At 38.4% G+C, this 25,086-nt stretch overlaps 2 protein-coding genes across 2 annotated transcripts in view; both read left to right on the top strand.

Moving 5' to 3' along the window:
• lili (LMBR1-like protein) overlaps positions 1-14,627 on the top strand; it is a 169,514-nt gene extending 154,887 nt beyond the window's left edge. The window contains exon 9 of the mRNA XM_067785583.1: positions 14,494-14,627. Within this exon, the coding sequence (XP_067641684.1) occupies positions 14,494-14,530 (37 nt within the window). The 3' untranslated portion in view covers positions 14,531-14,627. The remainder of the gene's footprint in view (positions 1-14,493) is intronic.
• Positions 14,550-23,105, top strand: sea (scheggia). The gene is made up of 4 exons (XM_067785605.1): positions 14,550-14,751; positions 18,973-19,099; positions 19,169-19,392; positions 21,652-23,105. Exons 1-4 carry the CDS (start codon positions 14,550-14,552, stop codon positions 22,053-22,055), a joined length of 957 nt encoding a protein of 318 aa, XP_067641706.1. The 3' UTR covers positions 22,056-23,105.
• The last annotated feature ends 1,981 nt before the right edge of the window (positions 23,106-25,086 follow it).

Below are 25,086 nucleotides of genomic sequence, written 5' to 3' on the forward strand. Positions count from 1 at the left end.
TTTGTGTAAACAGCCTTAGAAGTGAAATTTTTCCATGGTACACGTGTGGCGCTTTATATTTTGACTCCAATTTAAATAAATTTTGCTTTCCGTATGTTTCCGCATTGTTGCAGGCTACAAATCTTCCAGTATTCTTATTTCCGCGGAAAGGTAATAGTCTAGTTGAGGGGTCGACTGATAATACGCTACCAAAAATATCGAGAGAGGTGTCAAAAGACGCGTATTAATCCCGAGAACAATAATCCGATGGCGGAAAAGAAAATTTTATCTATATCCTGAGATATTTGCAGTTGAAGTTGATGATTTTCAAGTGGTTGTTGTTGTGTTGGTACTCACCAAAAAAATTGTGCATCACCGTGGCGGTAGCCACGGTTATACCACACACCCGGACTTGGCATGGCGTAGCCAAGGGTTATTTTTTATAAGCGCAGCCGAAGGTCGCCAACTCAGAAAGGTGTTCTGCGCAAAAATACTATGGATTCCACTCCCGGTTTCGGAGGTACCCGCGGGTCTTTTTTCGGTTTTTCGTTAATATCTTTTAAACGAGTTAATATTTTTATTTTCCGCCTTCGGATTATTAATACTGATGTCAAGACGCGTCGTTTGACACCTCTCTCGATATTTTTTATAGCGTATTAGCAGTCGACCCCTCAACTAGACTATTACCCGCGGAAATATATGCAACTATTTCATCTGTAAATACTATAAAGTTTTATTAAACTATCAAATGCAACTTAGCTTGAAGTACTCTTACGTACCAAAAATGCAACTCTAGACCTGAGATTTGCATCAGGTGAGCGAGGCTGTTTGTAGTTTTGACGTTTATCGCTTAGTGAACACACTTGTATAGGTACACTATGCTGATAACAACATGTCGCTCAGCCCTTAGTAACACACATGGTTCAACTATATACAGGTTGGCTCATCTGTAAAGCAACAAAATATATCTGTTCAAATTGTCAAAATCTGTGTATTGGTGTTGGTGCGAATGGTATGGAATGGAAACATAAAACTTGGCAGTTTTTGTATGTGTAAGTAAAATGTTGCCAATGTGTTGGTTTCATTTTGAGTTTGCTATCTCCTTTTGACAATCCCTTCGACCATGCAATGACATAAATAAAATCAGCTGATGAGATGAGCCAACCTGTACATAATTGAACCATGGTTCAAATCATTGTTTACTATATAGTTTGGCAGCTTAAGTAGAGGTTATGTTGCGAATAGAGTGGAAGGCAGTGTACTAGGCAGTCGAATATCATATAATGAAGGAATGGTGTTCGGAGTTTTTTCAAAGTTAAAAAAAAGTGATAAAAGATTTAATATAAATAAAACTATTGTTTTAATAACAACAAAAACGCCATATATATTCTGTATACATAAATTTACAATGGTTAAAATTGTCAAAATCTGTGTATTGGTGTTGGTGCGAATGGTACGGAATGGAAACATAAAACTTAGCAGTGCTTTTGACAATCCCTTCTACCATGCAATGACATAAATAAAATCAGCTGATGAGATGAGCCAACCTGTACATAATTGAACCATGGTAACACACTAACTTCATGGCAAAACTTTTTTAAGCGCCAAATACACGACACGAACATTTCCGCGAACATTCCGCAATCTTGTTCTCAGCTTTGGCCATACACCATACGATCTTTTAGCCGAACACTAGTTCTCTTTCAGACAGCGATGAATACGGACAACAATTGTGCTGCAGCAATATAGCTCGCTGTGGAAATTAAGCGTAAAAAAAAGAGAGAAGATCGCAAAAAAAAGAATTTGGTGCAAAGAATGGTTTAATGTTCGTATGAGCAAGGCAACATTTGACCAACTTTTACAAAAAATTTTGCCATAATCATTATTCTTTTTAATTCTAATACAATAATCTTTGCTTTTTACTTGCCACAATGATGGCAAAGATTTATACATTTCAATAAATTCACTCAGAAATTTTTTATTGTCCATTTTACTTTTCCGCGCACGTCTGTTCCGTTCAGAAATTATTACGATTATGAGCTATTTCGCCATACACGCACGAACAGTTCGCGCAAATGCTCGCCAAAAATTAAAATATTTTGATTTTTGGCGAACATTTGCGCGAACTGGCAAACACCACCATACACGACAGAAAAGGTCGCAGAAACATGACATAACGGGAATGTTCGCGGAAATGTTCGTGTCGTGTATTTGGCGCTTTACACGATTAAAGCGGGAGTCATTGGTGCCGTATATCGTATCGCTGTAGTCGTATCCCTAACGTAATCAGCTGTTTATCGGTACGAAGGTAAAGCGGGAGTCATTGGTGCCATATGTCGTATCGCTGTAGTCGTATCCCTAACGTAATCAGCTATTTATCGTTACGACGGTCAACCAAAAAACAATTGGTTGGCTACGATACGGTTACGACCTTAGCGGAACCAATAATCGATTGCATTGATTCCCATAAGGTTGGTCGAATCAGCTGTTATAAGGTTACCGATAGAGCACCAATGTCTGCAGCTTAACCAAAAACCAATTGGTTGGCTACGATACGGTTACGACCTTAGCGGCACCACTAATCAATTGCATTGATTCCCATAAGGTTGGTCGAATCAGCTGTTATAAGGTTACCGATACGGTTACCGATAAAGCACCAATGTCTGCAGCTTAAAGCGGAAGTCATTGGTGCCGTATGTCGTATCGCTGTAGTCGTATCCCTAACGTAATCAGCTGTTTATCGTTACGACGGCTAACCAAAAACCAATTGGTTGGCTACGATACGGTTACGACCTTAAGGGCGAATTAATGGTGACTTATAACCATAAAGCCATAACCAGATAAAACAGCTGATCGAACCTACCTTAAGGAAATCAATGTAATCGAGTTAGCGTTATGGTATGGCACCATTAATCGATTACGTTGATTTCCATAATGTATGTTCGATCAGCTGTTTTATCTGGTTATGGCTTTATGGTTATAAGTCACCATTAATTTGGCCTTTAGCAGATCCAATAATCGATTGCATTGATTCCCATAAGGTTTGTCGAATCAGCTGTTATAAGGTTACCGATACGGTTACCGATAAAGCACCAATGTCTGCAGCTTAACTTCTCAACTGCGTAAGGGCCAAATAATGATGACTTATAACCATATAACCATAACCAGATAAAACAGCTGATCGAACCTACCTTATGGAAATCAATGTAATCGATTAATGGTGCCATACCATAGCCAACCAATTGTTTCTCGCAATATCCATAACCTAAAAATATTTGAGTTGGTGAATTTAATAACTTTTTATTCATTGTTTTGGATACGTTATGACTAAGAGAATTATTTTTTTGTGGAATATGTTTGTAATTTTTATGAAGTTTTCACGATTTTTATGTCAAGGCACCATTAATCGATCACATTGGATATGGTTATGGGTATGGGTATGGTTACGACTATGGCGTTAGGGTTAAGGAAGTTTAATTAGCACTTTATTCCTAAAGTGCAAATAGAAACTGAGCTGACGTTTGCACGAGACCTAATGTGCTGCGTATTGCATAATATATTTACTTCACATTGATCTTTGTACACACCAATAGCCGTGTTTTTTTTTTTATACACGCGTATACGTTTACGTTTGCGCGTAATAAAACACTCCTATTCTCGCTTAGATGATGCTTTAGAGATCCATCTAGCGGCAGTGATTAAATAACTAGCTACAGCCACAGGGTATACCGAAAAGCGGAGACACAACCCTCTGATAGCCACAGAGGATGAAACATAAACATATATTTCAGTTACATCTGAGTATAATGCGTATTGAAATTTAGTAGTACACATTTTATGCGCAGCAATTTCAGAGATGTATTTAAAGTTTGACGCTTAGCAGTCCATATAAAGTTTAAGCGTATAGACGTTTACGTGTAAAAAAAACACGGCTAATGATTCGCATTTCTTTTACCCGACTTAGTGAGAATTAACAGCGACATTGAATTTTTAGCGGTGGTCCGGGGACCAGTAAAAAATCGTATATGAATCCTGGTTATTGGGGTAGTAAGACCTGACTGTGAAAAGATACAAGTTACACGCCGACTTTTACCCAGTCTGTGCTGCGAGAAAGAAAAAGGAGCACAAGTCTGACTAACTACAACTTGAGCATTTTGAAATAGAGATCCAAAAAGTCTTTGAAAAAAGCGGAAAGAAAAGGAATGGCATTAAGAAGAAAGAAAAGGAAAGGAAAGAAAAGTAAAATGAAGTAATGTAAAGTAAGGTGAAGTGAATTAACGTAACATAAAGCAAAGAAATGTTAGGTAAAGTGAAGAACGTGACGTAACTTCAAGTACAGTAAAGTAAAGGAAAGGAAAGTACCGTAACGAAAAGTAAAGTACAGTTCATTATGAATGATAACTAAGTGTGATATCTTCTGCATAGACGTCAAAATTCCAAAGTGATTGGATCACCTGATTTGTATTTGACTATCGCTGTCTCATTCTGTATCTCTTTCTATCACCCGCTGAAGATAGGCGCCGCCATATTGAACACCCTGTCAAAACGCTTAAAAGTAGCCAAATTGAACATCCTGTCAGGCATTTGACAGATAAGATATCACACTTAGTTATCATTCACAATGGTACAGTTAAGTAAAGTAAATTAAAGGGTAAAAGAATGGAAAGATTGCAAGTCAAAACCGGTGCCATAACGAAGGGGGAACCGAAATCAGACGGCGTTTTATCACATTGTTATCGAAGTGTTCACGATTGCCCTGCAAAAATTGTTGGATCATGTGGTCCACTTATGTCATACTGGAGTACTTACCATTCTATTCCACTGTAATGCAGCAATGGACCAACTCATGTTTCTACACGAACATCTTGTAAGCCGATCATTGCTCGTTTTTAACCAGGGATGCACCTTAACGTTAAGCTAATCGTTTATCAAAAAATTTCCACCGTTTCCGTTGAAACACTTCGAAATATTATCGATAAAGAAATTATCAAGATAAATTGTATCTCGTTTTTAACCGAAACTAAAAGCTTTCGTTAACGGTAAAAACGTTAACAAAAACGTGATACTTAAAGTTTGAATTGTGCTGGCAATGCTATAGCCATGGTGAAGCCAGTAAGGTGCTAACAGCGAGCGGACATACACACGAACTCCATGTAATTTGTTTGTGTAATTCGTTGGTGGTAATGTCAAAATACTCTGAGAAATGTTCGTACTGTCAAAATTCATGAGAAAAGTTGCAATCAGCTTGGCTAATGCCTTCACCTTTAATGACTCCGCCATCAATCAGCTTTGCCAGCATAGTTTGAAATTAATAATCAACATAAACGATTTGATTTCGTTTTGATATGGCAGAAAACGAAGCAAAATCACTTCGTTAATTTGACGTTCTTAACGTTAATAAACGAAACGAAATGACTTTGTTTCGTTTATTAACGTTAATTATCGTAACGAAATGATATCGGTTCGTTGGTTAAGCATGCCTGTTTTTAACGATTGTAGTCAATACACGACGTTTATTGGACTGTGGGTACTCCATGGATTACTCTGATGTAATGCGGAGCTGGAGTATATGGTCCAGTCCTAGGACATCGCAATGTTAATTGGACCATATTTTTTGTATGAATTGTGGTTAATTTTGGAGCACTCGGTTGGTTCCTGCAAAAATCGCGAGTACTCCATGCATGCATGTATGGAGTACTCGCTATGGAGCAAGCGAGTGCTCCAAAATTAACCACAATTCATACAGGGCCGTCCTCTTGGCAAATACTAACAGTTTTCTAGGACCCAGCTTAATTGCTGCCTCAAGATCTGGCAACTCTGCCGCCCCTAATAGCTGGAGCCTTGACCAAGAAAGCGCAGGACATGAACACAGAACGTGCTTAACAGTTTCTTCCTGCAGCTCACACTTTCTACACTTGCCGTTACTGACGAGGCCCAACTTGTAAGCATATGATGTCAGAAGGTAGTGTACAGTCAGCATGCCCATCGTGAGCCTTAAGTCTTCTCTCTTCAGAGATATGAGCCACTTTGTGAGTCTAATATCGTAGGCTTTGCACATGTTCTCAGAAATTTTATAGCCACACGCTTTTGTCCACGCCTTTCCTGCTTGATCGATCATATGCAATTCCTGTCTCCTTTTGATTTCTCCCAAATATCGTCGACTCAGCGAGTGTTCCACCCTCCTTTGCCAACTCATCGGCCTTTTCGTTACTTTCTTCACTACTATAATTTCCGCTTGAAAAACGCTGCAAAAAATCTGGCAGCCTGTATGATCTATAGATCATAAGTATATTTCTTATTATTTCTGCGTCGACACAGTGAGCAGCAGACCCAACCCCTTCCATTAATCCGTATACACGTGTATAGCATGCTCTGCCATTTCGGCACCCCGGCACCAACCCTCCGGCTCAATTGTGGCCACAATATTCCTTTCGAAGCTCAGGCACGGGACCATCTATTCCGTTTGCCCGATATTAGATGGCGCTATACTCCTGTGGCCATAAACCCTGCACTCAAGCTGCCCGAGGCCTTAGGCCTTGTTTTCGTTGCTAACGCCATGTTTTTGGCCGTTAAGTCTGCAGCCGGGGTATGTAGAATGACATGCAATGCTGCTTTCGGGGTAGTTTTTAAGGCTTCCGTTATGCTATAATCATTGATATTCTGCATACCTTCTCAAGTTTTTTGGTATACGTACTTTTTTGTGTGGCTGTCCACCAAACAAGAACCCCATAATACAGTATGGGTTTGACAATTGCCTTAAATACCCTATGAGAGAGTTTGGTTGATAGGCCCCACGTGCACCCTAGCATCCTCTTGCATGCATAGGGAGTTTCCACGACAACTTACTATCTAGTATAACTCCTAGATACTTTGTGTTATATTTTTCTTGCTGGGTTACCCCTCCAAGCTTAGACTTAGGCCAATTAGGGACCTTATACTTCCTAGTAAATAATACTATATCGGGTTTTCCGCATTGGCGTTTAACCCGACTCCAGATGCCCAGGCATGTACATCCCGAAGTGCTTGATCCATCAGAGAGCTGAGTGTTGTTAGGCATCTGCCGCTTATGATGACAGAAACGTCATATGCATATGTCGTAAATTTGACTGGTCCTCCGTCGAACCGCCTAAGCAATTGATTTATAACCAGCGTCCACAGCATTGGTGATAAAACCCCACCTCATCGATTGTTGAAACAAATACATTATTAGGTTCTCCCTCCATTAAGTTTTATTTTGCGAACGGAGAGCTTCAGATACTGGCTGTTAGAAATGATGCCCGAAAGTTCTAATACAAATGACAGAAGTTTCTAAGACGGTTAAAATTTCTAAAAAAAATATTACAAGGCTCGATAACCTCCGAAGAGATTTGGTTGAAACACTTTCTTGGCCGGAGTACCATCGTCCATTCTCATAACAAGACCACACCAGCGAAGCATTTGGGCTTTTATTCGCTGCACTATCTTCACTCCGCTTTTCAATTGCCTACTTAGTTCAAAGTAGCACTTGTTGGCAAGAATTAATCTCCGTTTAATTTCTAAGTTAACATTAATTTCGCTATAAAATCTCGTTCCAGGATAGGCGAAGTCCTTCACAGTCTCGAATTAGTATCCGCCAAGAGTGGCGTGGGGGTCAAGGCTGGAATGCGCCATTTCTTACTTGGATGACAGCTATTTTCGTCTTGTCCTCGTTAACGCAAGACTCACTTTTCTGCCTCGTTATCCAATCCAGGGCAGGCAAAACTTACGACGCGATTGTTTTATTGAGCCGGCATCTGCAAGGCAGATGAATTTTCACTGAGTTTTTCATAGCAGAAATATAGTCGAAGTGTTTGCCAAAGCACTGCCGAAGGGCGTCCCCGATTACTTTATTCTAATTGAAAACACTTTTTTCTAAATTTTTGATGTTACTTTGACCGGGAGATGAACCCAAGACCTCCGGTGTAGTAGGCGGAGCGCGCTACCAGCACACCATGGCGGCCGTCGGGGGAACGGCTTTTAACATGCAAAAGCAACAACAACGTTGTGACCCTGAAATTTATCTGGATCAATTTCTGATCCACAGGGTGGCTCTGATTTGGTTTGTTATGATAGATTTCTGTCAGCTACCCCTTTTTACTTGGTAGACCTAACACTAGGGTGTCTGATATTTACAAACCTTTTTCCACTCGCAACCCATACATTTTCGTTTTTAGTCTGAAAACAAATTATTAAACACATTATATTAAGAATTTTACATTTTCCATGTCAAACTATATGGAATTAATAAACTTTTCTTACCATTTTTGGACGTGTTTTAACCGCCGAACCCGGTTATTAAGTATTAGTTTTATAATTTTATATGGAAACTACATCGTATTTGTGGCATAGTTAAAAGAACTAGTAATACTAGTTATAAATTTTATTATATGTTTTTGATTTTAAACCAAAATTATAGGGGGCGATTTGGAAAAAAGTTTGTAAAAAAACAGGAACTTACCCGTATCGTTCCATTGAAATTTGATCGTGATCCAAAGCTGCATAGCACATTAGAACGCTCTTAATATCATAAGCATACGCCAACAAGCGCACGTTATTATAATAGATTGTGCTTTCGCGGGGTTAGTTTATTCTCCAGAATTAGGTTAAAGAAACCACACGATGTGGAGTCGCCTTTTCTGAAGCCACTTTGTTTTCGAGTTGTACGGAAAGGTCTTTTTTTTTTGCAGGGCACTTAAATTCAGACATCACAGCATACAGGAAACTATTTTTCGCGCTGTCAAAAATTGCTTTGAAGTCGACAGATGGTGAGCGTCAATTATTTTATCGTGAGTCTTCTCCAGGATCTGGAGCATCGTGAAGATGCGGTCGATAAGAGACTTAGGAGATGTGAAACCGTACTGATAAGAACCAACCAGTTCGCTGACTTTTGGCTCCAGTCTTTCGCCCAGTAGGCGCCGTGTTTGCACGGTTTGGCGACTAGTCGCAGGATATTGTATACCATAAAAGTCTGACTAGATCCGGTTTATTACGTAAAAATAGCTTTAAATATTTGTGTATTTCTCCTTAATCTAAGCCAAATAATTTAGTGTGCTCCTTATCTTTTTAGAAACACCTAGTTTTAGCAAAATATAGTGGATTTTATTATTGATATTAGAGAAAATTGTAGAAGTATGAATGTTGGAGATTTCGAGTTCAATACTTAGCTCCCGAGAAACTAGCTGATGAGGAAGTGAAATTCAGAAACATGTCCTAGTAACCATCGCCGTGTGTAAACTTTGCAATTTTCTCTAATATCAGTAACAACAGGTAAAGGTATCTAAGTTCGGGTGTAATCGAACATTATATACTCAGCGTGAGCTTCAGTTGCACATTCATTTCAGATAACTTACTTTTCTACATAACACGTGGCACCGCCCATTTAAAATGTCTCACCATTTCCTCTTACAATAAAGCTTGATAAGTGAAATATCATTGATTCAAAACTATGTTTTGCTAAGTTATAGGTTATTATTCTAGTCTACGACCCTTTTAAACTTGTTTTATATTTAAGTTGCCGTGGTCTTTAACCGATCCCGTCCAGTTTTGCTAGATATTTTCTGCTATAGGGAAAGTTTTTGTACCCAATTTTATTACGATCCGTTAATTTTTCTTCGAGTTATGGCTCCCGAAACATAGAAAATTGCTTAGTCATAAAAGGGGCGGTGCCACGCCAATTTTTTTAAATTTGAAATTTTTCCTATTTATTGTTATAAATCCACTTGGAAAATGAAATACCATTGATATAAAGCTCTTTTTTGCAAAGATATAGCTTATTTCATTCGTCCACGACCCTTTTAAAAATCTTTTATTTAAAAGTGGGCGTGGTCCTTAACCGATTTCGTTAATTTTTCTTCAAAGCAATTTTTTTTTCAAGCAAAGTACTATATGGAAGTACAGGCAACCTCTCTGCCGAATTTTGTTACGATAGGTTTAACGATTTTTGATTTATGATTAATAATATTTGTAAAATTGATTTTGTCACATGTGGGCGGTGCCACGCCCATTTTAAAAATTTTTTATCAAGAGTCTCAATATCAGTCCACATGACAAATTTCAACATTCTAGGTGTATTCTTTACTAAATTATCAGGTTTTTGTTTTCCAAAAAGTTATATATATAAAAAGTGGGCGTGGTTATTATCCGATTTCGCTCATTTTCATTACCAATCTATTCTGGCTCCGTCCAAATAAGCTCGTGTACCAAATTTAGGGAAGATATCTCAATATTTACTCAAGTTATCGTGTTAACGGACGGACGGACGGACATGGCTCAATCAAATTTTTTTCGATACTGATGATTTGATAAATGGAGGTCTATATCTATCTCCATTCTTTTCAAACTGTTATCCAATCAAAGTTAATATACTCTGTGTGCAAAGCACGCTGAGTATAAAAATATCATAATACTTATTTATTTAATCAAACAACCTTGACTGTGATGTTATTCAAAAATTTCAACTGATAACATATAATACTAAGTAGTATATACATACATACATATGAAGGCGGCTAGCGTGTTGCCGGTGGAAAGTTTATGTAATTGATTTCCTAATTAAATTGGAAGAAAAAAAGAAAACGAAATGTAAAATTTCAAAATCAAAATTTATCAATCCTAATTTCCTATTTAGGAGTTTTTGGCCTTCTTTTTCTATTTATATAAACGTTGACCTAAAGCATTTTTATATAATCATTTTTCTGGCTATAATAACCAACTATTAAAAGGTGAAAAATCAAATAAAATTATTTGAATTAAGCTTAACAACGTGTGAGGTGGTTTTTTGTACACTATCTCAATGTAAATAAATATATTTACTCATAGTTTTATTATAGTTTAATGTCTTTATATATGATGAGTTAAATCTTAAAGCTATAAGCTGCAGTTGCCCACCGACGTGTGTAACGTACGTATACGTACGCCGTACGTACACAGATTTAAGCGAAATTTATGCCCGTAATGGCAATGAAAAAAATGTTGCCATTGACCTGTTTGAATGCATGCTTACGGAAACATCAGCTTTTTCGATTTTAATTGTTGATCTTTTAAAAGGCTGGAATTAATATTAAATAAGTATAAATAGATTACATATTTATAATCTGCACTTTTACATTATTATTTCGACCTATTTTCACAATTTTTCAAAGAAACGCCCAAAAATTAGCGCACAAAAGTTTACTAGGCAACTCTGTCTAATGAGAGAGCGATCAGCTGACACGTTCTTACGGATGAAATCAAAATTGTTTTGATTTTTACGTTCCGGGCTACGTACGTACGTGTGTTGAACGTCGGTGAGTTTTCGTTTACATTGCACTTTCATAAGATAGGTCGTGTCAGCTGACACGTTTTTTGTACGTAGGTAACTGCAGCCATAGGCTAGGAAGACAACCCAGGGTTGCAAAGTAACGGTTAGGCATTCCAATCAGCTACCCAGCTCGGGATCACGATCAAATCTCACTGGAATGATCTGGATCAGGTCAATGAGAATTGGCAATACTCAACTAATGTGTGTTTATAATAGGGTGCCTGTTATTTGCAAACTTCTTGTCCCGAGTCGTCCCCTAAAGTGTAATTTAAAATTCAAACCAAATTATCAGAAAAAGAAAAAACTAGAATAACTACTATTACTTAAGAACAGTGATTGGCAGTTAGAATACGTCCAAAAATGATGGGAGAAGTATCAAAAGAAGAAAACTCGTGAGTTTTGACTTCAAAAATATTTAACTAATTGTGTTTATCAAGATTTTATTAAATACCTTTTGGTGGTATTTAATGTTCGATAAGATTGTGTAGCTCGTTGCTGTAAATTGAAATTTTCTAGGAAATTTTGATAATTCTATATATGTACTAGCAGACCCGGAAGACGTTGTTCTGACGTGTAGGTTAAGAAATTATGTATAAAAGAGAAAGAATTTCTTCAATAAATTCAATCATTATCAGACTTCCAAAGTAAAATATCCTTTTATTTAATTTTACTTTTCAGTGCCCGGGTGCACGTTTTGGGGTATATCTCGAGACCCTAGCCTCCCAGTTGTATGAAAATTATCCTGTACTATAGCACTCATCAACAGCTTTCATTTGATATCCATATTGTATAAACACATTCTAGGGGTAGCCGGGTCCACGTTTTGGGCTATATCTCGAGACCCTAGCCTCCCAGTTGTATGAAAATTATCCTGTACTATAGCACTCATCAACAGCTTTCATTTGATATCCATATTGTATAAACACATTCTAGGGGTAGCCGGGTCCACGTTTTGGGCTATATCTCGAGACCCTAGCCTCCCAGTTGTATGAAAATTATCATGTACTATAGCACTCATCAACAGCTTTCATTTGATATACATATTGTATAAACACACTCTAGGGGTACCCTGATCCACGTTTTGGGCTATATCTCGAGAACGTACCCTGCCAGTTGTATGAAAATTATCCTGTACTATAGCACTCATCAACAGTTTTCATTTGATATCCATATTGTATAAACACATTTCAGGGGTACCCGGGTCCACGTTTTGGGCTATATCTCGAGACCTTAGCCTCCCAGTTGTATGAAAATTATCCTGTACTATAGCACTCATCAACAGCTTTCATTTGATATCCATATTGTATAAACACATTCTGGGGGTACCCGGGTCCACGTTATGGGCTATATCTCGAGACCCTAGCCACCCAGTTGTATGAAAATTATCCTGTACTATAGCACTCATCAACAGCTTTCATTTGATATCTATATTGTATAAACACATGCTAGGGGTACCCGGGTCCACGTTTTGGGCTATATCTCGAGACCCTAGCCTCCCAGTTGTATGAAAATTATCCTGTACTATAGCACTCATCAACAGCTTTCATTTGATATCCATATTGTATAAACACATTCTAGGGGTACCCGGGTCCACGTTTTGGCCTATATCTCGAGACCCTAATCACCCAGGGGTATGAAAATTATCCTGTACTATAGCACACATCAACAGCTTTCATTTGATATCCATATTGTATAAACACATTCTAGGGGTACCCGGGTCCACGTTTTGGCCTATATCTCGAGACCCTAGTCACCCAGGGGTATGAAAATTATCCTGTACTATAGCACACATCAATAGCTTTCATTTGATATCCATATTGTATAAACACATTCTAGGGGTACCCGGGTCCACGTTTTGATCTCAAGACCCTAAGCACGTAGCGAAAAAAAGGTAGACGTTGGCCGATTCTCAGACCTACCCAATATGCTCACAAAATTTCATGAGAATCGGTTCAGCCGTTTCGGAGGAGTTAAGCCTCTAAAACCGTGACAGAACAATTTTATATATTAGATTATGACTTGGCAATGTATTTTTTGCAGCATGGCTGGAAACAAATATCATGTAATTATTTTATGGCCGTACAATTTGTGGTCAGGCTTAAAGTCTTGTAGATGTTTTGATCATGCACTAGTATCGCCTGGGTCAAAAATTCGACCAATTCAATATATTGGATAAGGAATATCAAAATTAAAACATGTATGTATAGAGATTTCTATAGCCCATTCGAATGGGCTAAAACAAAATGAAGTAAAAATAACTTTGCGATTAAATATGTATTTATTTATATATACGAGCCGGACCCGTGTGCATCTTGCGCAACCAATATAAAAGTCTCTTATCAAATATCAACAGAAATCAGCTGTTCTATCAATCAGTTAGAACTTACAGCTTGCGCTGTCATCTGGCGTATGGTAGCAACTGCAGGTAATGCAGTGCAAGTATTCACAATAGTGCCATACTCGTTTATTTTATAAGCTTTTTTAACAAACTATTTTAATAGAATATAGCCAAACAAAAGCATTACGACCAAAATTGCCCAAAGCTCGTTAATAGCCCGAATCTCCATCTTTACAACCAAAATTTTGTTTATAGATTTGGATTCCAAATAAGAGCGAAAAGAGAACCCGTACATAAAAACAACAATTAGTAATAATATATGTGATGATTTGAATTCTATGAGTGCACACATCCTGTTACAAGTATTCCCACATTAGGAATATCCAGCGAATACAGGCATATGGAAATTTTAAGGTGCCACACGCAACCTTTTGCTAACGTTCGAATCGCTAAATTGTTGAATAAATAACTCCAATATTCAATAATGCAAAATTGTCTTTATTAGACTATTTTGAAAGTACTTCACAATAACACTTATACTTCACAACCAATAGCGTGCTTAACTCAAAACTGATTAGTCATGCCTCAACTTGCGCTGCTTTTATACTCTCGGTTTCCTCGTTCACCCATTTCTCCTAAGATCTAGTAATTTCGCGAACTTCATGCTTGGTTACCATTTCTAGTTTTTAGCCTTATGCGTGTGTATATGCCTTGTATGCATGTGTGTATATGATGATTGATTTGTTTAGAGTGGCACCTTGATTTATTGTTGTTGTGCCTTTATTTACTTAGTATCAGCTTAGTGATGCTAATATTCTTCACATTATTAATAAAAACACATACTTGCATTATTTTATAGACTTCTTCGTTTAAATAAACATATCTTTATAACTTGAAAACTCGCAAAGCTATACCATGGATCGTTCAAAATGTCATTCAGCATTCATAAATCCATTCGGACAACGACCTTGGATGGCAAATACCGGCGCAGCAGCACCTGCAGCTGGTAACAAAGGTGTAAAGGGTATCATAGCTGGTGGAATTACTGGCGGCATTGAAATTTGTATTACATTTCCCACCGAGTATGTGAAGACACAATTGCAGTTGGATGAAAAGGGTAAGTAAATTTTATTATATAGAAAGAGCTACCGTTCCCATTAAGTTGATTTCTGACCAAACTGGGGATGCTACGGAGCTGTGATTCTTATAAATAAACGTCGACACTTTCGACTAATGTAGACTTCTGATTCCAATTTCGGTTCCCACCGTTTGGAATCAGAATTTTAATGTATACATATATACAAGGTTAAAAGTTTTAGCCTAGGATAGTTTAGGTTGAACTGGTCGGCCAATAAAGACCTCACAAGATTAACTCCGTTCTTTTGAAAAATACTAGAAGCTTTTAGAATATATGTAGCTTAATTGTTGCCTCGAGATCTGGCAACTCCGTCACTCCTAGTAGTTGGGTCCTTCTTTCTGTAGCTCGCACTTATAAGCATGTGACGCCAGTAGACAGTGTTTGCAGTTAGTATGCATATTGGGAGCCTTAAGTGTTATCTCTTTAAAGACATGAGCAACTTTGTAAGTTTAACACCGTAGGATTTGCACAAGATCTTTGTAATTTTTCTGCCTCGTGCATATGTCCACACCTTTCCTGCTTGATGGATCATGTGCAACTCCTGGCTCCTTCTGATTTCTGTCAAACGGGTTGGTACGTCTACCATCGAATCATCGATTTGGACCACTACCGTCGAATCGCCGAGTGCTGCACCCTATTTTGACAACTCATCGGCTCATATTTGATTTCGTTATCTCATATCCTTTTATCACCGGGAATCCAGTACAGATGTATGGTCCGGCCTGAGCGAAGTCCCTCCAATGCTTCATTGCATTCCAGGACACTTCTTGATGAAGTAATGTGTGAGATCATATTTGATTTTAATATGCATATATTCATCTTTCGAGCAACGAGCAAAAAAGATGTCAAAAAATTAAGCCTGAAGTATTTGGGGTGTTGATGACTGGATCTTATCGCTTTCTGTAGGAAGACTACTCGAGCCGTTCTCCAATATTACGGGACGTGGTTCAGTTTTATGTAACTCTCAAAGATGGTTCTAAGCCATTCTATAACCGTACCACGTGTCATCGGCAATATAGCAGGAAATTTCCCATCTGGACTCGGTACGTTATCTGATTTTATAGTGCTAGATTGTAATGAATCTAAGGCAGCCTAGCTGCCATCAAAAATTCTTACATTGCTCTACTAGACTGTACTATCGTATAGCCGAAGGGTTGCTGTCCATGTTGCAGAACTTCACGAGGAAGACATTGCAATCGCCAGGAAGTCGGTACGACTGATTGATCTGCAGATGCTTTTAGTACTCCAGTTCGGTTTTTAATTTTTTATTCGTCTGTATAGACTACTACTAAGTCCTCCTCCCATCATTTTGTTCTGTATCGTGTAATTGACATTATCTAATGTTGCATGCCCTGAGAGCATCTTTTGCATTGAAATATTGTGGGACCATATGTAGACACACAAAGTCAAAGATAACATTTGAATTTTTTTGGGAAGCGCTGCGACTGCACCTGATATAGTCTTTGCACCTTCCTTACCTTTAGTTCATTGCTTTTTTTGTCTTGCAGTTTCTTATCCAGTTCACTATGAGAATTATGTCGAGATCGCAAAGTACCTCAAGGTGCCGTTTCCATAAGATCACTAATCGTTGGAAGAATTTTTACTGTGATCAGCATAGCTAAGTGGTCAGTGTAAGCTGCTACCCTCGTTGCTTTTAGTTTGAGTGTTTCCACGCTTTCGTTGACTACCATTATTCATAGCAGAGGCGATTCATAGAGGTTGCTCTCTTCTTGAGGGATTTACCTGAGTCATTCTTCATACGGAGCACGCGCTTAAAGTTGCGATGACGTTCCTAATCCTGATGAAGGAATCAATCCAGGCAACTATTAAGCCTTGAGTTCCGTGTCGTACAGGTACCATGCAGATAATCCACGTTTTAATGTTATTGGAGACATCCTCAAAGTCTAGAAGGCCGCGAAGATATGAGGGCGCTTTCAACCAATGCTTGTTGAGCTGCTTTCCTCCGCTGAAATCAGCATTATGTTGTTGTGCAGATCAATAAGTATCTGTAGATTTTTCAAGATAAAGGAAGAGATGCTTATTGGCCTTAGTCTTAAGCTCCTAACTGATTTACTGTACCTAATTGAGAAAGGAAAACCTGTACAGGTTTCCGATACACAACCAGCTGGCATATAGGCATCTTAAAGAGATGCCAAGTAGATAAAAATAAAAAAATGAATACTTGACGTGATTTACCCCCGAAAATATGTATGCCGACATTATCGCCCATTTGCCTCGTGCTCCATTTTAATTGTTCTTACAAAATGACGGCAGCTACAAAGCAGATGAATTTTCACTGAGAAGCTTTTCATGGCAGAAATGCACTCGAAGTGTTTGCTAAACCACTGCTGAGGGGCGACCTTGCTTGGGGAAACCCTTTCTAATAGGAACTTGGACCCAGAACTTTTGGTATGTTTGGCGGAGCACGCTACTACACCACGGCGACCACCAAGTTGATCGGGTCGCAAGTTGTCGCCAGGCTTTGAGAACATGGCGGAGGCGGAGCGGTTTAGGACTGGCATCTACGCCGTTCCGCCTCATAGGAGGGCGGCGGGATGTCGGTGACCAAGAACTGGCAACCTCCTAATCCAGGGTGTTATGCGGACCGTACCTATTGGACTATTTGCAGCCAGGGGATATATTCGGGTGTATTCGAACGGAGCCTTCCCGATACCTGGTCACCTCGGGAAGTATTGATGGCCTTACCACAGTAAGGGGCTTGGTCGACCCAACAAAAGTGAAGAAGTGGAATGGGCTCATGAGGTGGTAGAAGTAGGTCGAAGGCAATTCAAAAGGTTTGCTGAGAGAAACCCTTGGTACTGCAACCGGTACGAGGAGGAAGAAGCGTCAAATGGCAGAATGAAGAGGCAACGTTCGGCGGGAGGCGCCAAGCATGCTTTCAAGAGGCAGAAAGGACCCAGTCCCAAAGCCGCAAGGCAGGGCAGCCGCATAGACAAAACAAGTAGGCCTAAAGCTGTAGGACAGATGGGTCCCAATAGCGAGGTATCAACAACCTCGAAAGCTGCAAGTCAAGAGGCTGATAGATATGTAAGATTAGAGATTAGATTAGATTAGATTAGATTAAGTCCAATGTGGATGAAAAGGTGCTCTCCACAACACAACATGCGTACACCAAAGGCAAGTCGGTAGACACCGTAACCAAAGCAGTAGAAACACTGAAAGAGAATAGCAGCCGTGTTAACTTTTATTTTAACAGCCAAGCAGCAATTAAGGCAATAATCTCGCATAGCACAGCGTCTAAAACTGTGTTAGAGGGTAAACAATCCCCGGAAAGAATCGGGACGTGAAAAGCATACATTTATATTGGGTCCAAGGGCATATGGAATGAAAAAGCGGATGAACTAGCTAAAAAGGGCGCATCCCTTGAAGCTTGCTTCGTAGACGTCCCAATTAGATTTCGCGAGATTAAAAGAAGGCGAGAGGTGCACATGATCGACCAAGCGGGAAAGGCGTGGGTCCAAGCGCGGGGGTGTAAAGTGTCGACGATTATGTGTAGATCTTAAAACCTTAGACTAACAAAGTTGCTTCTATCATTAAAAACAGAGGACTCATGAAGGGAATTCTGACTGGACACTGCCTTCTGGCGTCACATGCCTTTAAATTAGGCTTGGTCAGGACAGTGCCAGGCTAAGACTGCAGCTATTAGGAATAATACCGCTGTCAGATCTAGAAGCAGCAAGTGGCATAAGTCCTAGAAACTTCTAGCATTGTCCAAGAGGACGGATTTATTTTATAACATATGTCTTGGTTTTTGATAGGGGTTTTCAGTATAATTGTAAAATAAACTTCTGGTAACACTACGAACTCATTCAGTCTATGTGAGGTCTTCATGGACCGGCCACTTCAACCTAACCTAACCTAATAGCATATTGTATTTTATTCTGGTCAACGGTGTTTGAGCGATCGGTTTCTTGAGAACGAATGCGGCTATCTGGCATATCAATCTGGATAAATAAGAGTTTAGTCAATATTATTACGGGACGAAGTTCACTGTCGGGTAAGCGTCTCAGAAAACTAGAATTTTTAAATCCGATTTTGCTTAATCGTAATGTTTGGCTCTAAGCCCCACCCTTTACCTGCGGCTACATTAGAGAGCAGCATGGCTGTTATAACCTTTTCTCCAAATGTTTGTTTCAATTTAGGGTCCCAACCTCATTTCAATTCAATATTTATTTATAGGTGCTAATAAAAAATACAACGGCATCGCTGACTGCGTTAAGAAGACTATAAAATCGAACGGGTTCTTTGGTCTCTATCGTGGCTTAAGTGTTTTGCTTTATGGCAGTATTCCTAAATCGGCGGCGAGGTGAGTTTATTTACAAATCGCTCATCTTTGTATTTTTCATTAATTCAAAGTTAAATTTATTCATTTTAGATTTGGCGCTTTTGAGTTCTTGCGTGGTAACATGGTGGACTCTAAAAATCAATTAAGCAATTCTGGTAAACTTTTATGCGGCCTGGGTGCTGGTGTTTGTGAAGCGATTTTAGCTGTTACACCTATGGAGACGGTGAAGGTGAAATTCATCAATGATCAGCGCAGCGCAAATCCACAATATCGTGGTTTCTTCCATGGCGTCAAAACAATTGTTCGACAAGAAGGTGAGTTATAACACCAGGGAGTATTTTGCATATATGTACATTAGGGTGGGTCAAATTTATTGTTGAAAAGGCACATTCAGTTTCTGAATCTATGGGTCATACTGAGTAATATTGCCCATGGGACCATAGGTCTGAAATGAACTTCGAACCTCCCTAATTTTATTAGAAAATATTTTTTTTAGAAATTTCTATTATTATTTTTGTTAGAAAATATTTTGGGCTTAAAAATTGAATTTGCAATATGGAAAAGTAAAATATTCGTCGCTATAGGGCGCTTTCCTACTATTTTTCGCATTTTATCGCTTCTTTTTAGGGAAAATCGACGAATTTGTTGCAAAAATCGACTTATATTTTACTTTTCCATATTGCAAATTTAATTTTTAAGCCCACAATATTTTGTAACAAAAATAATAATAAAAATTTCTAAAAAAAAAAAATATTTTCTAACAAAATTAGGGAGGCTCGAAATTCATTTCAGGCCTATGGTCCCATGGGCAATATTGCTCAGTATGACCCATAGATTCAGAAACTGGATGTGCATCTGAAGTTTTTTCCCCATACAATTTGACCCGCCCTAATGTACATATTAAGTGGCACTGGCGCAAAACAACACATGTGTTTTGATGCAAGAAATCACTTCGTCGACTAGGAGGTTCGCTTGGTCTGCATCTATATGTGATCTATATGTGATTAGTGTGATCATGCAGGACACATATGTACCGCAAGGGCTAGTGACATGCCCTTCTTATTTTTAAAGGTTTTCTGGTTTTTACCCTATTCCATTGTGGCGACATTTAACCAAGTAACCCACACCATGCAGTCGCTTAAATCATGGGTTCAGCAATAACCTCCATACCTTGGTCCAATTAACTACAATACTGATGTTTGCTTGCTGTTGCTTTCGTCGATACATATTTATTTAGCCTGTATGGCAGAAACATCTCATCCTTATCCGGAGGTTCAGTTCTTTTTCATTACTCAGTTGGAGGATATATGGGTAACGTTCAGACAACAATCCGGAAAGCTTCTACGGATATCGTGCGATAATCGTAGCTTCTTTCCACGTTGTACGGAAGGACCAGCCATTCGGTATTTCATTGCACCCGCCCAAATTTTTTCCCCCGTGTTTAACCAGTAGCTCGGTGTGTAGTCCTTGGTTCTCCGACGCATTGTATTTATATATCACCATTCTCACTTTGTCATAATCGAGTGACAAAACGTAAATTCCTCCGTCATGTATTGAGGTATCGAGTTCGTCATCTCTCTCACTATTTAGCAATAAGGAGAAACTTTTCTTTCTTAACTAAATCACACTTTGTAGGTAACTTTCCTGATCGACATTATAATTACTGGGGAATCTGCCTAGGACTTGAAACTATGGTCATCCTCCCGATATTCTGGTAGATTTCGATCACTCGTCCCACAAGACAGCACAGAGGCGTGTGCGTATTAAGGCTGCTACTGCCGCTGGTTAATTGGTCGATGTTTGAACCATGAACAGTGCGCTCATCTAGAACACTGGTTCTATGCCTGTCGTCGACCACGATCAAGAGACATCTTATTCATTTCGTGTCGCATTCTCTATTGCTTAACAAACGTTCCTTTAGTTTTGAAAATGGAGGTAGATGAGATAGAAAGAGACATTCGCCAAAAATGGGGTATATCTACTACAATTGTGGGATCCAAATAGTAGATAAAGTTATTGCTAGACGAAATCTTTAAGAGATGATAAGTTCGTCTGATTTCCGGTTTTTCAGTGCAAGTTTGAACTAGAGTTAAAGTTGAATATAGTTTAACCCTGCCACTTCGGCCGCTTAAGCTGAGATAAGTAGGAAAGTTTTCTGTTACCCAACAAATTAGCAAGGTTAAATTCTTACCAACTTAAACTGGAGTTTAAGCTCGCACTGAAAACCCGAGTCTAAGCCATCATTCGCAATACAGAATGATGCCCCTTTATTTTACAAAATTTATTTTCATATGTTCGTAGAAACTTTAGATTAAATTTATACGAGCCGGGCCCGTGCGCATCTTGCGCAACCAAATAAAAGTCTCTTATCAAATATAAACAGAAATCAGCTGTTCTATCAATCAATTAAAACTTACAGCTTGCGCTGCCATCACAATAGTACCATAGCTCGAATCTCCATCTTTACAACCAAACCTTTATTTATAGATTTGGATTCCAAATACGTGCGAAAAGGAACCCGTACATAAAAACAGCAATAAGAAATAATACATATCATCTTAAATTGTTTCTAGGCATTGGCGGTGTATACAAAGGTCTTACACCCACTATACTGAAACAAGGCTCAAATCAAGCGATACGCTTCTTCGTTATGGAATCGTGCAAAGATCTATATAAGGGTGGAGATCCGGATAAGAATGTTCCGAAATTGGTAGTGGGTGCATTTGGTGCAGTAGCTGGTGCTGCTTCAGTGTTCGGCAATACACCACTCGATGTGGTGAAAACGCGCATGCAAGGACTCGAGGCTGCTAAATATAAGAATACTGCAGATTGTGCTCTACAAATTTGGCGCAACGAAGGTGTTACAGCATTCTATAAGGGTACAGTACCACGATTGGGTCGTGTGTGTCTCGATGTGGCTATTACTTTTATGATTTATGATTCATTTATGGAACTTTTTAATAAAGTTTGGAAGTAATAAACAAAGCCACAATATAAATTAAGAAAAATGTATGTACACCTCATGGCGGAACTATACAAGGTGGCAGCATGATGACATACCTACAAACATGAATAACATGTACTTTGTTTTTGTAAATTCGATGGGCTAATGTCAAAATCGTACTGCGCCGGAAGTTGATATATCAAATCAAATGAAAAAAGTACACAATCAGCTGTCCCGTGCTGACACCTTGTTTAGTTCCGCCATAGTACACCCAGAAAACAATTTATTCAAAACAAAGAAAATAACGGATACTTTCAACAACAGAAAGTTTTTCTTGAATATTAGGAAAGTTTATACATTTTATCACGCTATCTCCAATTTGTTTTGGGGAAATTGTTGTTTTGGGTTTATTAAAAAAAATATTTAAATTGCCATATCTTAGCGCAAAAATATACTATCGTATGTAGATGTGTATAAATACATACATATGTAGATACATAAGTATATGAGAGTAAAATTGTTAAATAGAGTCCTAGGGTAGATTTAAAAAGAAAAACAATTTAATTAAGTGAAATTTTGCATGGATTTGATCGATGAAAAAGTGTTGAAATCACCACCTAGTCAATTTTTTCAGATTACGTATAACGTAAAACAATTTAAAACATGAAACCGATAGAAGTTATGTAATGTAAATGCAAACACAATAGTATACACCTACAGCACGTTGTTGCATTAAATGTGTGATAAAAGTTGAAAGGGCAAAAGTTTCATTTTTGATAACAAAAAAAATATATTGAGCAGCATGTCATATTGCATTTATTATTCCTTTATGTGCTCATAAATTTTTTACATAGTCATATGTATGTAGAGAAATGCACGAAAAATGTATGAAACATTCTAGAATTTTATTTCTTATAATAACTATTGAATCGTATTTACATATAATATAGATATTTGTGAACACTTGTATTCATGTGTATGCTACTAAAATTGTGTAAACTTGATTGAAAGCGCATTTACTTAAAAAACCATTGTAAAACAATTGACATAAACGTAAGCTTAAAGTAAATTATGAAAAAATAACTGTTTTTCTTTAAAGGTAAAATGGTCTCTATATGTCACGTATATAATCGAGTAATTCGCGAATTACGCAATATATTCGGCGCATTAGTTATTCACTTGCAAATTTTTGCTTCCAAAAAACAGGTAGCTGCTTATTTCGAAGCAGCAAGATTAACTGAGTTCCAACGACCACTGATCCAAATCCTGATAAAATTTTTACATTCAAACGTTGTGATCCTGTAGCGCTATTTTAACAACATTTAAAAGCGGTAACATAGTTTAACAATTCTGCAGTTCTCTAACTTCTGTCAAACCCAAAACTCGACAAAATAAACTCAGCTGTTATCTTTGTCGCTTTTGTTGGTTGGTAATTTATCGTGGTTGTCGAGAAAGTTGATAAAATTTATTTACTTTGTTTCCTAGTTTGTTTTCTATTTTTATACTCAGCGTGCTTTGCACACAGAGTATATTAACTTTGATTGGATAACGGTTGGTTGTACAGGTATAAAGGAATCGAGCTAGATATAGACTTCCATATATCAAAATCATCAGTATCGAAAAAAAATTTGATTGAGCCATGTCCGTCCGTCTGTCCGTCCGCCCGTCTGTCTGTCCGTTAACACGATAACTTGAGTAAATATTGAGATGTCTTCACAAAATTTGGTACACGAGCTTATCTGGACCCAGAATAGATTGGTATTGAAAATGAGCGAAATCGGATGATAACCACAATGAACTTAACAACTGTTGTTTAAACCAAATAACTATAACGCCATAACCATACCATAGCCAACCATTGGTTTTTGGTTTTTCGCCATATCCATAACCTAAAAATATTTGAGTTGGAGAATTTATTAATTTTTTGTGGATTTTATTTATTGTCTTGGATACGTTTTGACTAAGAGACTTATTTTATGTAATGTATGTTTGTAATTTTTTCCGTTTATTCATTTTTATGAAATTTTCACGATTTTTAGGTTAAGGCACAAATAACTGATGCCAATTTGATATGGATAAGCAAAAATATGGCCCTTTAGAAATGGTAAGTCAGTGAATCGCGTTACTGGTTCCTATTGCATCAAATTGTGGTAGATTTGAGAGCTAACGCTTTTTACTTGGGAGCACTTACAGACATACGCGACAGGGTATATGTGAGGGGGTTTGGAATATACCCGCGGTAGGTATGCCTGTCGTATGAGGCGACTAAAATACCAAATTGAACCAAGGGGTTTTGTAGCGCAACCCTCTCAAGGGGTTGTCGGCGCAATATATATCTTCTCCAAGACAATTGTCAATCTCACCTACCCTGGCGAATCCTGTTTCATTAACATCTGAGGCTCTGGCGACCCCGAACTCCTGATGAATCTAAGGGGTGGGAGGGCGGTATGGCCTAGCAGGTTTCATGTGGTCATACCAAATCGTTCCCGAAATGGTCGGGCTAGTATCTTTATGGTGCTTGTTACCGGAACGTACCGGATCTGCATCCGGCAAAGGACCATCAACATCGATAACACTCTCGGGGAGTGTTCTTATCACTACAACAACAACAACGTAGCGCATCTGATATTTACCACTCGACTGCCCATAGATGTTAACTTAATGCCTGAAAATGAATTATTAACGGCAATGAATTATTACATTGATTGATGATCATGATGAAATAGGATGATCTAATAAGTCCAACATAGTGACAGGCCATCAGCACTGCAGTACCCCACTTTACCTAGTCGTCGCATGTAGGTGCTCCAATGACGAAAGTCTCTGAAATTCCACCCGTTGACCGAAATAAACGACCAGCTATCGTAAGAGCGCTGAAATGGACGTTTTGCTTCTTGTTTGCGTCAATTTCTAGAGTGTTAAGAGTGTTACTTTTTTTTTACTTTTTTGCTCTAAGCATGCGTTGCGAAATGTAAAACATGTGTGCAAACGCCAAATCTAAATGTCACGCAGAACAAAAATTGGAAATCGAGTTAGGTTTTCACGCAGCAAATTCAATTTGGGT

The sequence above is a fragment of the Eurosta solidaginis genome, chromosome 1 (assembly GCF_040869045.1).
Source record: "Eurosta solidaginis isolate ZX-2024a chromosome 1, ASM4086904v1, whole genome shotgun sequence".
In the NCBI taxonomy this organism is placed as follows: domain Eukaryota; kingdom Metazoa; phylum Arthropoda; class Insecta; order Diptera; family Tephritidae; genus Eurosta; species Eurosta solidaginis.

What these genes read in the sequence shown, in the direction of transcription:
- sea (XM_067785605.1), top strand. Translation starts at nt 14,550, where the DNA reads ATGGATCGTTCAAAATGTCATTCAGCATTCATAAATCCATTCGGACAA. An exon ending in ATTGCAGTTGGATGAAAAGG is followed by an intron (nt 14,752 to 18,972) that starts GTAAGTAAATTT and finishes ATTTATTTATAG; the next exon opens with GTGCTAATAAAAAATACAAC. An exon ending in ATTCCTAAATCGGCGGCGAG is followed by an intron (nt 19,100 to 19,168) that starts GTGAGTTTATTT and finishes TATTCATTTTAG; the next exon opens with ATTTGGCGCTTTTGAGTTCT.